The 12,656-nt window shown below is 28.2% G+C and overlaps 2 protein-coding genes across 2 annotated transcripts in view; both read left to right on the top strand.

Moving 5' to 3' along the window:
* The window catches only part of LOC119676066 (nuclear export mediator factor NEMF homolog), a 4,610-nt gene extending 1,622 nt beyond the window's left edge, over positions 1–2,988 (top strand). Inside the window, exons 2-5 of the mRNA XM_038087294.1 lie at positions 5–459; positions 514–1,412; positions 1,487–2,632; positions 2,691–2,988. Coding sequence (XP_037943222.1) covers positions 5–459; positions 514–1,412; positions 1,487–2,632; positions 2,691–2,889 — 2,699 coding nt within the window. The 3' untranslated portion in view covers positions 2,890–2,988. The remainder of the gene's footprint in view (positions 1–4; positions 460–513; positions 1,413–1,486; positions 2,633–2,690) is intronic.
* Positions 2,989–6,036: 3,048 nt separating this feature from the next.
* On the top strand, positions 6,037–12,453 carry LOC119676065. Its single transcript, XM_038087293.1, has 2 exons — positions 6,037–6,220; positions 11,663–12,453. The coding sequence occupies exon 2, from the start codon at positions 12,079–12,081 to the stop codon at positions 12,451–12,453; it is 375 nt and encodes a 124-aa protein (XP_037943221.1). The 5' UTR covers positions 6,037–6,220; positions 11,663–12,078.
* The last annotated feature ends 203 nt before the right edge of the window (positions 12,454–12,656 follow it).

Genomic DNA, 12,656 nt, shown 5'->3' with positions numbered 1-12,656 from the left:
TATCACATAATTTTAGAACTCTATGATAGGGGCAATATAATACTTACGGACCACGAACTTACTATACTTTATATACTTAGACCCCATTATGAGGGTGAAGAAGTACGATTTGCGGTTCGAGAAAAGTACCCAACAAATCGTGCTAAAGAAGCTAGTAATCTACCAACTGAAGAGGAATTGCGTGAAGCGTTAAATCAAACACCTTATGGAGAAAATTTGCGCAGAGTACTTATGCCTTTAGTTGATTGTGGACCTGCAGTTATTGATCATATATTAGTGAAACACAAATTGGATAACTGTGTTGTTAACTTTAATAAAAATGAGGATGGAGATGGAGCTACTGAACAATTAGAGGGCAGTAAAAAAGGACGTAAACAAAAAAAGAAAGAAATGTCTAAAGTTGCAACAAGGCCTTTCGAAATGGACACTGATATTCCCACATTGATGGAAGCACTAAAAGTAGGTCTCATATGGTTTTTATTTAAGACTAATATTAATAAGTAATTTTATTAGGATATGTATAAACTGTTAAGTGACGGTCGCACTGAGCCATCGAAGGGTTATATAATACAAAAAGCAGAAGAAAAACCTTCAAGCGACGCAGCTAATGTTGAACATTTCTATCAAAATATTGAATACCATCCATATTTGTTTGCCCAGTATGAAGGACAACCGATGGCTTCATTTAATACGTTTATGTTAGCTGTAGATGAATTCTATTCTAAAATGGAAGGTCAAAAAATTGACTTGAAGACTTTGCAACAAGAGCGTGAAGCCTTAAAGAAATTGTCTAATGTTAAAAAGGATCACGCCAAACGTTTAGAGGAGTTAACGAAAGTACAAGAAGTAGATAAACAAAAAGCGGAACTTATTACAAATAATCAAAGCTTAGTTGATAACGCTATTTTGGCTATTAGGTCATCACTCGCAAGGCAAATGTCGTGGCAGGATATACATGAATTAGTTAAAGCAGCGCAAGCAAACGGTGATCCAGTTGCGTCAGCAATTAAACAGCTCAAATTAGAAGTGAATCATATTTCTTTAACTCTATCTGATCCCTACCAAACTGCTGAAAATGACTCTGACTCCGAAAGCGAGGCTGTTGGTTCAACACAATCTCTAGTTGTAGATGTTGATTTAGCTTTGTCTGCATGGGCAAACGCGCGTAAGTATTATGATCAAAAACGTAATGCGGCGCAAAAAGAACAGAAGACTATCGATGCCTCAGAAAAAGCCTTGAAAAATGCGGAAAGAAAAACACAACAAACTCTAAAAGATGTGCGTACTATATCAACTATTTCTAAAGTACGCAAGGTTTACTGGTTTGAGAAATTCTATTGGTTTATAAGTTCGGAAAATTATTTAGTTATAGGTGGTAGGGATGCTCAACAAAATGAGCTTATTGTAAAAAGGTATATATATCTATAAAATGAAGTAAAACTAGTTTTTTATGTATCGTTAAACTCAAAATATTTCATTTTAACAGATATATGCGTTCATCAGATATATATGTGCATGCTGAAATTCAAGGAGCCTCAAGTGTAGTCATTCGAAACAATAGCAGTACAACTACGGTGCCACCAAAAACGTTGTTGGAAGCTGGAACTATGGCTATTTGTTATAGTGTTGCTTGGGATGCAAAAGTTGTAACGAATGCCTATTGGGTGCATAGTGACCAAGTTAGTAAGACAGCACCGACGGGCGAATATTTAGGCACTGGTAGTTTTATGATACGTGGAAAGAAAAATTTCCTTCCGTCCTGCCATTTAATAATGGGTTTAAGTTTATTGTTCAAACTGGAAGATAGTTTTATAGAGAAACATCGTGGAGATCGCAAAGTACGTAGTTTTGAAGATGAAAATCAAATAGATATGGAAGAGCACTTAAAACAGCTAGCTATTGAAAACGAGGAAGAGAATAGAAATGCATCTAACATCGAAATAGAACTAGAAAATGATGAGAATGCACAGGTCAAAGAAGAAACTTCAGATTCTGAATCTGAAGTTAACTTTCCTGATACAGAAGTTAAGATAGAGCATGACACAGGCAAGATTACAGTTCGATCTGAATCGATAACAGAGTCCAATAATGATGCAGAATTGAAAATTGTTACCGATAATCTTCTATCAGCCATTGAAGAAGCAACAATAATACCAGCTGCACCTTCACGTAGAAAGTTGCAACAAAACTCAAAGAAACGAAAAGAAGAGAAAGCACGTAAAACACAAAATGAACTTCAGTTACAGCAACAAAACTCTGTTGAAAATCAATCAAAGAATCCTTCACATATGAAACGTGGACAAAAGGGAAAACTAAAGAAAATTAAAGCTAAATACAAGGATCAAGATGATGAAGAACGTGAATTACGTATGCAAATTTTGAAGTCATCTGGTAAAGAAAAAGTGGCTGCTCTTGAACAAAAATTGGTACAAAATGTTGTTACACTTAAACCAAAACAACCACACTACAATGTGGAACAAAAGGTGGCTGTAGATATTGATGAAAGTGAGGAGGTTTCTGGAGGTGTGGATACTGAGATACTTGACTCACTAACAGGAGTCCCAGCTGATGAAGATGAATTATTATTTGCTGTACCAGTAGTTGCCCCGTATCAAGCTTTACAAAATTATAAGTAAAATCTTACATACGAAATATTGAAACATTTTTAATTGAATTCTTTTATATTTCAGATATAAAGTGAAACTTACTCCTGGCACTGGCAAACGTGGACGAGCTGCAAAGACATCACTTACCATGTTTTCAAAAGAAAAAAGTTGTACAATTAGAGAAAAAGATCTACTGAAGAGTATCAGAGAAGAAGCTTTGGCAAGAAATATACCCGGCAAGGTGAAACTGTCAGCTCCGCAGCTTCAAAAATTTAAAAAGTAAATATTCGTTATGTTTTTAAAATAATAAATAAATTGTATATAAAATTGTAAAGTGAGGTCACATTTTAAAATGACATAGTTAAACAATAATTAAATATTTAAAAAAAAATAAATGATTATTTATATTACTTATGGCGATTGCACGAATTCTTATGATATTCTTATGATCTTTATTTGCACGTAAATAATTGTTAGTAAAAACATTTAAACATGAAAATATTAAATTAAGATAAAGGCTTTAAATCGGATTTTATTTGATTAGATTTGATTAGTTATCAAATACATATTACACATATGCGATAGGAAAATTATTAAGCCATAATTTTGTGTTTCTGTGTTCATCACAAAAAATCAAATTTATATCTAAAAATAAGAGTTTTTTAATGGGATCAATTTTTTAGTTGCATTTTATAATATAAGCAAATAATTGATTTGTTGTCATATATATTTGGATCTATTTGGACCTATTTGTAGCAGAGAGCAGAAATTGGCAAAACTATAAACTGATATTTTTTGATATTTTTGCCAATGTATTTATCTGCTGATATAAAACAACAAAAAAATTAGTTTCCTTAAAATTTTCTAAACGGTAAAGTATTGTTAAAGTAAGAAGTTTTGTTTTTTAAAGATTAAATTGCAGACCTTGTTGTACTAACCCACGGAGATCTATCGAGCAGACAACAGGAAAGAAATTTCAAATACTAGTATATAGGTGATGCTGTGGGTTGGTAATGGTAGTGTGAGAGGGTAGGGTATTGTTTAAGAGCAAGAATTGATTGGATGTGGGCTAACCTCTTCAATGAAAACAGATGGGTCACTTCAGGGAGGTGGATTTACAGTTACGGCATACATTAAGAATTGACCCATTTGTAAGTGACAAGTAACAGTTTAGCACAAGAATATATTTTGATCTTATTTAAGGTAGGACAATTCAAGCTGCATAGGGAAGGTGTCGTTCATCCCAGGTGACATTAGGCTGAGGCCTATTCAGAATATTGTTGAAATGTAAAAGTAACTCTTTGTTATTGAGTTTCTTCTGTGCTGAACTTTTTAATAAAAGATTGGAAGACTCAATGATCTGTGTGCAATTTGGCCACGTTTCACTAAAACAAAATCCAATCTCTCATTGAGATATCCCTTAGTGCTACCAGTCTTGTGGTAGGTCTACTTACAGGTCATTGTAGATTCGACTACCATGCTAAAGTAGTGAATTTTCCCCTTTAATTACACCTATCGCAGGTATGGGGAAGGCGGTTAAAGTGCCTCTCATCTCCTTTGTCTTTGCCCAGCTCATGCAAGGCAGTAACGCAATAGTAGGGGCCTACTTCTTTAAGAATTGCATTTTAAGCTTTGTCAAGGTTCCAGGTGGTTTTAAACCGCGAATTTTTTCATTATACGGTAGCACAATGGGCCAATAGACCTATGTGGATTCCCTTTGGATCACCGGTAGCCAACTTTTTGGGTGATTGATAACTTTTTTGGTAAATATATCGACTAAAGAGAGACTGTGTTATAGAAAATACTATTACTTCAAAATATATATTAGTATATACTTATATGAAAATTTTTTTAATAAAATTTCAATATAGTATTTATTATTACTACTTTTTGTTTAGCTTTAGGGTAATAAACATAAGCACCTTGCATGGTTTTATTTCATTCCATATTATATATGAAGAATCTGTGTGGAAAAATCCTATATGGATAAGTCTGTTGCTCCTCAATTACGATATACGATCATAATATTATAATAGACGCTTTTCTGTGTGTCTACATTTTTGAATATAGTCTTTATTTTTAGCTAGAAACATAATAACACTGAATTTTGTATGGATTCGGGATACTTAGGATATCTATCTAGAAATTTAGTTAAAAAAATTAAAATCCACTAATTAAATTTTCTGAATCAAAATTTCATATATGATATATACATACCAACAGTATTTTTTAAATATATTAATTTTTTATTATTTTAGTTCAAAAACAAAAGTATTAAATGTATTTAATTCTCAAGACTAATCTTACAGGTTAACTTATGTGCATAAACCTATATAACTTACAAAATATTTATATATTATATTAATAATAAGTATTTAACAGAACGCATGGCTATGTTAATAATATATAAAATTAATTTCTGGGTTAAAAAATTGAGGTATATTCCTTTAACTAAATTTCTAGATAGTATTATAATACAAGTGATTATCAAGTTTCAGGAAATACTCTTATTACCATAGATCATAATATAATTGATTATTTTCTGGGTCACAGATATTATTAAAAGATTGTATGCAGATTAGAATATGTTTTCGATATTTCTATTATAGTAATAGTATATATAAATATACTATATTGATAGTATATATGATATTAAACCAAATAAATGTATATAGTATATATGTAGGATATATATAGGATATATATAGTATATGTTTAGTATTTATATAGTATTTGTACTATATAGATAGTATATATTTTATTAAGTTAAATAAATTTTTGTTGAACTTTTGCGAAAGTTATTATAGTTTATATAGTTTATTACAGAAATAGTATATATATTATATAGTATATGTAAATATAATATATAGATAGTATATATTCTATTAAGCTAAATAAGTTTTTGTTAAGCTTTTGTAAAAAGTGAACCCGTTAAGGATATTTTTGGTCTAAATTTGCATATGTTGAATAGAAAGTACTAAAAAAATAAACATAGTTCCTTACTTCTAGGATATGCGCATGAATGTTGAGTGAACATTCGATTGATGAGAGGACAAACGTTTCATTGTGTTTGTTTATTTTGAATGTATGTATATGGAAAGGCTCTTATATGGTGGGCTAAGTGTGAGTGGGGTAAATTTGCGAATTTGGGTGAAGGCGAAAAAAAGTGAATGCTTTGCTACTTTACTGCTGTTTTGACAATTGTGTACTAAAAGTTCGTGCTGTCCTCGTCCTCGTCGTGGTGTACTTTCAACAGAAAATAGGTAAAATAAAAATCCAACAACATTGTACAGACAAAAGTGAAAAAATTTTGTCAACATTTTATATAGTCTTCACGTTTAGAAATAAGTTGCTTTTGCTTTTAAATAAACAATACTATTGTAAAATAAATACTGAAAAATCTATTTTAAAGTAACGGTTAAGTTAGTATTGTAACGGTAAACGGGTACATTTTTAATAAATAAACGGATGAAATTCTATTAGAAAATATAAAATAAGAACGGGTGACGAGGACGACGGCAGCGAAGTGCAAAGAATTTTCTTGGATGAACGTTCGGTTATTTCGTTGCTGTGAATTGATGTGGTGAAAATGTATTCAAACAAAAATTTATTTGGTATATAAAATTGTTAAAATTGTGTATTTTCTTATGAAAAAATTCTATACTTTAATTCGAAAGCCCCAAAGTTGTTTAATAATTTTTTCACATAAAGCTGGCTTTTTGTTTTGTTGTTAGAAGGATCTCTAGTTGGAACGGAAGTTATGTTCGTGATGTTGTCCCACCCAATTTTTGGGGGAGGCCCATAAGTAAATATGTGTATTGATTAGAATTATATGGATATATTTTGGAGGAATTTCCTAATAACAATTATGAATAAAATATAAATAAAAGGGTATGTGAAAAGGAATGAATATGCAAAAATATTTTCTGCCATATTACAATATATCTTGGGATATATAAAGAAGTGAATGAAAAATCGAAAAGAGAAAATGAAAGATGGAATACAGTGAAGAAAAGTGTACAAGGCCAATAAATCGTGACTGCACATTAAATGCGTGTGAAGTTGACACAAAAGGATTTAAATAATCTCATTTAAATAGTTAATAGTTAAGATAAAAAGCTGAAGAACTCACAGCCATGTGTGCTATATCAATATTATAAATGTTAAGGTTCAGTGTTACAGTGTCACTTCAATTACAAAATTACAAACGAAAAGTTTCGAAAGCAAAGTATTATTTCAGTGCAAAAGTATTGGATTGCAAAATTAGTGTGTGAGAACTGTTGCCATCCTCTGCTTAAGATAAATCGATTCTATGTTTCAAATATGAGTGCTGCAAATATTGAAGTTAGAAAAAACTCTCCAATTAACAATATTTAATCCTTCAAAAACTAAAGCCTCTGACTGCATTTTGATTTAAACTCTAAATCAGGTGGCAACTAAACAAAAATAAAAATAAATCATTGAGCAACTTAAGCTCGTGCATTTGTTTGTGTTTGAAAGTAGTGTGTGTGCGTGTGTGTGTGTGCTTCTGTTACCATAAGAAAATGTACATAAATACTTTGGTAGGGTAGCGGGAAAGCCTCTTAAACCATTTTATATATATTGACTGCCCTCCACCCACAAATGCGCTGGCAACAGCTAAACACGCACATTTTTTAATTCAGGTTCTGCGGTTCTCGGTTTTCACTTAATAATGCACGCGGAGCACATTTCCACTGCCTTCAGACCGTAACGCTATTTTAGAAATTCTAGAGAAAATCAAAATCTACACACACCTCTGAGATATCGCATAAAGTTTAAATATTTTTTTTATTTACAATAGAGTTGAAAGTGTGTGACACATATGTGTGGATATGTGGATATATACACACACTAATATGTCACAACAATGTCACACAAGATACATCCAGATATCAAAATATAAACATTATTTAAACCAAATAATCTTAAGATTCTAATTAGAAAGGCTGTTAGTAGTATATTATTTTTTATAAAATAAAATAAATTAAAATAAAATATTATAAAAATAAAAAATAATGTATTGCACAATAAAGGCTCTTGGTAAAATATACTATTATTTTTAAAAGAAAATAAAGCAAAATTTTTTAAAAAAAAAATTATTATACTATGAAAAATATTATTATTATTATTTTTATTATGAATTATTAAGGCTGCTGGTAGCATATATTATTTTTCAAAAATAAAATAAAGAAAAAGAAAATTTTTTGTTTTAAAAAATAATATTAAAAATATTATTATTATCAATAATAAAGGTTGTTGGTAGTATATATTATTCTTTACAAAATAAAATAAATAAATTTAACAACTCTTTTTATAAAAAATAATGTATTACACTATAAAGGCTCTTGGCAGATAAATTATTATTTATAAAATAAAATTTTTTTATATAAAATAATATATTGCACTATGAAAAATATTATCATTATTATTATTATTATTATTATTATGAATTATGAAGGCTGTTGGTAGAATTTTATTTTTTTTTTAAAAAAATAGTTCAAATAAATTAAACAATTTTTTTTATAAAAAATGATATATTATAATATAAAATATATTATTATTAATTATAAATGTTGTTAGCAATATATATTATTTTCTATAAAATAAATTAAATAAAAATAAAGCATTTTCTCTATAAAAAATAATATGTTGCACTATAAATGGCTCTTGGTAGAATAAATTATTTATAAAATAAAATAAAACACAATTTTTTTATTAAAAATAATATACTATACTACGAAATATACTATTATTAATTAGAAACGCTTTTGGTATATATTATTTTTTTATTAAAAATAATATATTGCATTATGAAATATATTATCATTATCAATTATAAAGCTTATTGGTAGAATATACTTATTATTTTCCGAAAATAAAATAAAGAAAAAAAGTTTTTTTTTTATAAAAAATAATGTATTACACTATCAAATATATTATTATTTATAAAATAAAATTAAAGAACATTTTTTTTATTTTAATAAATAAAACAATATAATAATATTATTTATATTTGTCCACTTTACAAATATATGTATTATTTTATTAATAAAAGGCCTTGTAGTATATATTTTTATAAAAGAAATAACATAAAAAATAAACTTATTTTCAATAAATTAAATTGTACGAATTAGTATAGGTGTATAACATACTGAAGCGGAATTCTATTAATTCTTATTAAACATAAATAACACAAAAACTAACTTTTTCTTTATTAAAAATAACCTGTTGCCATGAACAAATGAGATTATGTTATAATATATTAATTACCATAAAAAGGCCTTTTGTGTAGTGTAAATAATTATTATATATATATTATTATTATTATATATATATATATATATATATATATAATATAATAATTTATAATTTTTGTTAAAATAAAATAAACAAAAGTAAATTTTTTTTATTAATAATAATATATTGCACTATGAAACATATTATTATTACCAATTATAAAGGCTGTTGGTAGTGTATATTATTTTTGATATATATTATGATATATATTATATATAGTGTATGTATATTATTATTTATTAAATTAGTTGGTAGTATAAATATTTTTTTTCATAAAGTAAAATAAATAACTATTTCTTTAAAAAAAAAATAATGTTTCCACTATGAAATTGTGTTGGTGGAATATATAATTTTTTTTTTAAATAAAATAAATAGAAGTAAAAATTTTTTACAAAAAATAATATGTTACACTATAAAACTCATTATTATTATAAATTATAAATTAATAAAAAAGTACGCATTAAAGAGTGTGATTGTGCTTTTATAGGTGAATAGAATTTCTGCTATTAGTTTTTACCGAACTTTTTTATAGGAATAGAAAATTTTGTCCTTTCAAGAATAATTTATATATTTTAATTCGCCTTCCTCTATTCTTTTTCAAGTAATGACCAGGGATTCAATTCAATTATTTATTAGGCAAAACAGTCGCCTAATTTTTATTTCGTATTTTGTTAACGTTGAGAAATTATTTTTTTTACAATAAATCCTTTTAAACGGATTTATATATTAATTATATATTAATCAAAATACTATTAACATGTTAAATATTGAAACAGTGTACTAATATTAATGAAGGGGTTACGCATGGACTATATGCATTTCGCATCTACCCACACTTGATTGAAATGTTGAATAACATTGAAATGATTAATCCAGCAATTAATTCCATTTACTAGACAAAAAACTTAATATATTTTTTTTTAGTTCTTAATTAAAATTTTATTTTTTTCTATTGTTGCCCTTTATGGTATGCACATTTAAACGAATTAAAAAAAAAAGATTTATTTTTCATCTGGTCAAATATTTTGTAAATATTTTTTATTTTATTAACATTTATTAGTGTTAAGTTCATCCACAGTGTTTTTTTTATCCTAATTTAGAAACATATGGCTTGTTAGAGAACTTGGAAACTTGTCGTATTTGGAGTGACATATTTCGACTTTTAAATAAGTTTTGGGATAGTATACTCGTTGTAGGATTGATCTACACTATTTAAAATATGTAAAGTACTTATATTTGTAAGACTTTTGTAATGTTTTGAAGGACTAACTGAAACATTAAATCGTTTACATTTTGTTGATAGTAGACTTCTTGGAATCTCGTCAGCACTATTGAAAATTCTTCACTATCATAAATCAATCTTTTATTTTTCTAATATAAAAATTCAAATGTAGAGTTATTTCAGATCAGATGTTTATCGGCAAGTAAAACTTAAGACCCGGTGTGGTTTCTAGGCTGTGATATGAAAAATCCTTCAGAAAAAGGAATATGCAATTTACGATAATTATAAGTATAGTATATAAGGTTTATATATCTTATACATATGTATGTATAAGGTTCGTAAGCGCACTAGTATATAAAGATTAATGAGCCCCTAACTGATTGTCTACTATCCAAGTGCAACATTAGTTCAGATTAGAGTAAGAATCTTAGCAATTGATATCCATCCCATTACGATATTGTTAAAAATTATATTTAAATTCATAGTAGCTCTAGTAGCATAACATTTTTCCAATAAATATATTATTTGCTTTAAGATAAGCTTAAACTTCGTTAATAAACAAAAAATTTAGCCTAAAATGTACTCCAATGAACAGAAAGCATTCCAACACCAAATTTTATCACATGGCTAGAAGTATAGCATGTAGTTCCATACATTCTTAAAACGTATGACCACCTAACAGGTAATTATCATTAGATGGTATCTAATTTAAGAAGTTATTCTGTAGGAATTTCAAAAGGCGAAATAATATTTTTAATTATTGTATATTATCTTTTATATCAATTATATTATGTTTTGATATAAAAACAATATGTTGAAAAAAATTCAAAATAGGTTCTTGTGGTTATTTAACTGTCTTACATCCTAAATTTCAAGGATCATTATCATATGTTCACAGACAGTTTTGTGCACCAAAGCTCACTCAAACACAAATAATGCCTATTACAAATGATCCACTGCTATATCTTAAGACACATAATAAATATAATAAATAAGAACAAAACTTGAATGCGGGAATAAGATTCCCGAAACTTCTCGTAGCCAGTGATGAGCACTGACACTGACTGCGTAATTATTGAAAGAAGAATGCTGAACACACCGCTAGACAATCTTTGTTATCGCAGGTGGCCTTCCAATATCTGACTAATTTACCCTATTATTATTATTAATTTACACTATTACGGAGTTATATATACAAATATAAGTTGAAAGTGGCACTTGAAAATAGTAAAAATTGCAGCTTTAGAACACAGGAAATACTACTTCTTCTTAGTGTCCGTTTCCCTTAGTGGGGCATAGGGCCCAGCTTTGTTCACATTCAATTATAATGATATGTACTTAAACATACAATATATTTTAAATAAAAATTATTATAAGTATAAATTCTTAAAATAAAATTAATGATATAGAATTATAAATGGGCTAATAGGATTAACTTCAATTCATATTAAATTATATATTGAAATAATTCTAAAATTAGGTTATAATAATAAAGATATATACATTTTTTTCATAGATAATTCAAATGTGTTCTTGAAACTGCCAAAATGAAGCGAAAAAGAACATTGTGCCTATTAAAGAGCAAATAAATCATATAAACAATTAAATATGATTTAACAATAAACATAAAACTTAAATACACTGAAAACCAATTTTAATACATTCGGTCATGTATCAGGAACACAATGAGGCAATAAACAAGGATAGATAAAATAATTAAAAAGGAAAAGTGAAAGACTTTGATGAAAGAGAGCATTGGTGATATGCGTCTGACTTACCAGTGAGAGAGCAGTGGTAAAACACCGGTTTCATATAAGAAAAAAGGACAGGACGGACGGTAATATATCTTGATTGAGTCAATAGACCTTCTTGGACACCGTAAAAGATGGTGAACAAAAAATAATTTTAAATGAAGAGAGTGGTAAATAGGAAATGGATCCAAATAAATTTTATTGTCGCAATGCAGCGCAGTCAACAGCATCAACATCATCGATTTCTTCAGCGACATCGTCGTCAATTGGTTGCGGCGGTAATTCTAACCAGGAATATATCGGTGCTTGCGGCTCTAGTCATTCGTCTTCTGGTTTTAGTTGTAAAGAATTGCTTGCAAGAAATGCCAACAGTAAATCCCTGCTTAATCAGAGAGGGACCAATGCTGCAACTGGTTTTGGTGGTAGCGCGAGCAGTACGAGTGGGTACTGCAGCAGTAATTCAAGTGGGACCGGAAATTATATTAACGTAATGCCTGTGCCAGTGGGCACATTGCAGTATCAGCGAAGGAAGTTGACACCACAGGAATATCAGTAAGTGAAATATTATTCTAATTTAGTATTTGAAATATTAAATACCATTTGATTCCCATGTAGTGCTTTTATTATTTACGAGTATATATTTTTAAGTAATTATTCCTATACATTTTTGTGTGCATTATAATCATACTCGTATTCAGTTATTACAATTTATAATTATAATTTATCCGGCTAGCAAGACTCTATCACTAAAGTAAAGTA

The sequence above is a fragment of the Teleopsis dalmanni genome, chromosome 2, assembly GCF_002237135.1.
Source record: "Teleopsis dalmanni isolate 2A chromosome 2, ASM223713v2, whole genome shotgun sequence".
Classification (NCBI taxonomy): Eukaryota; Metazoa; Arthropoda; class Insecta; order Diptera; family Diopsidae; genus Teleopsis; species Teleopsis dalmanni.
The sequence above is the reverse complement of the archived record's forward strand: the minus strand, read 5'-3'. Positions and strand labels throughout refer to the sequence as shown.

Excerpts from the sequence above, each read along its gene's own strand:
- LOC119676065 (XM_038087293.1), top strand. The coding sequence starts at position 12,079 with ATGGATCCAAATAAATTTTATTGTCGCAATGCAGCGCAGTCAACAGCA.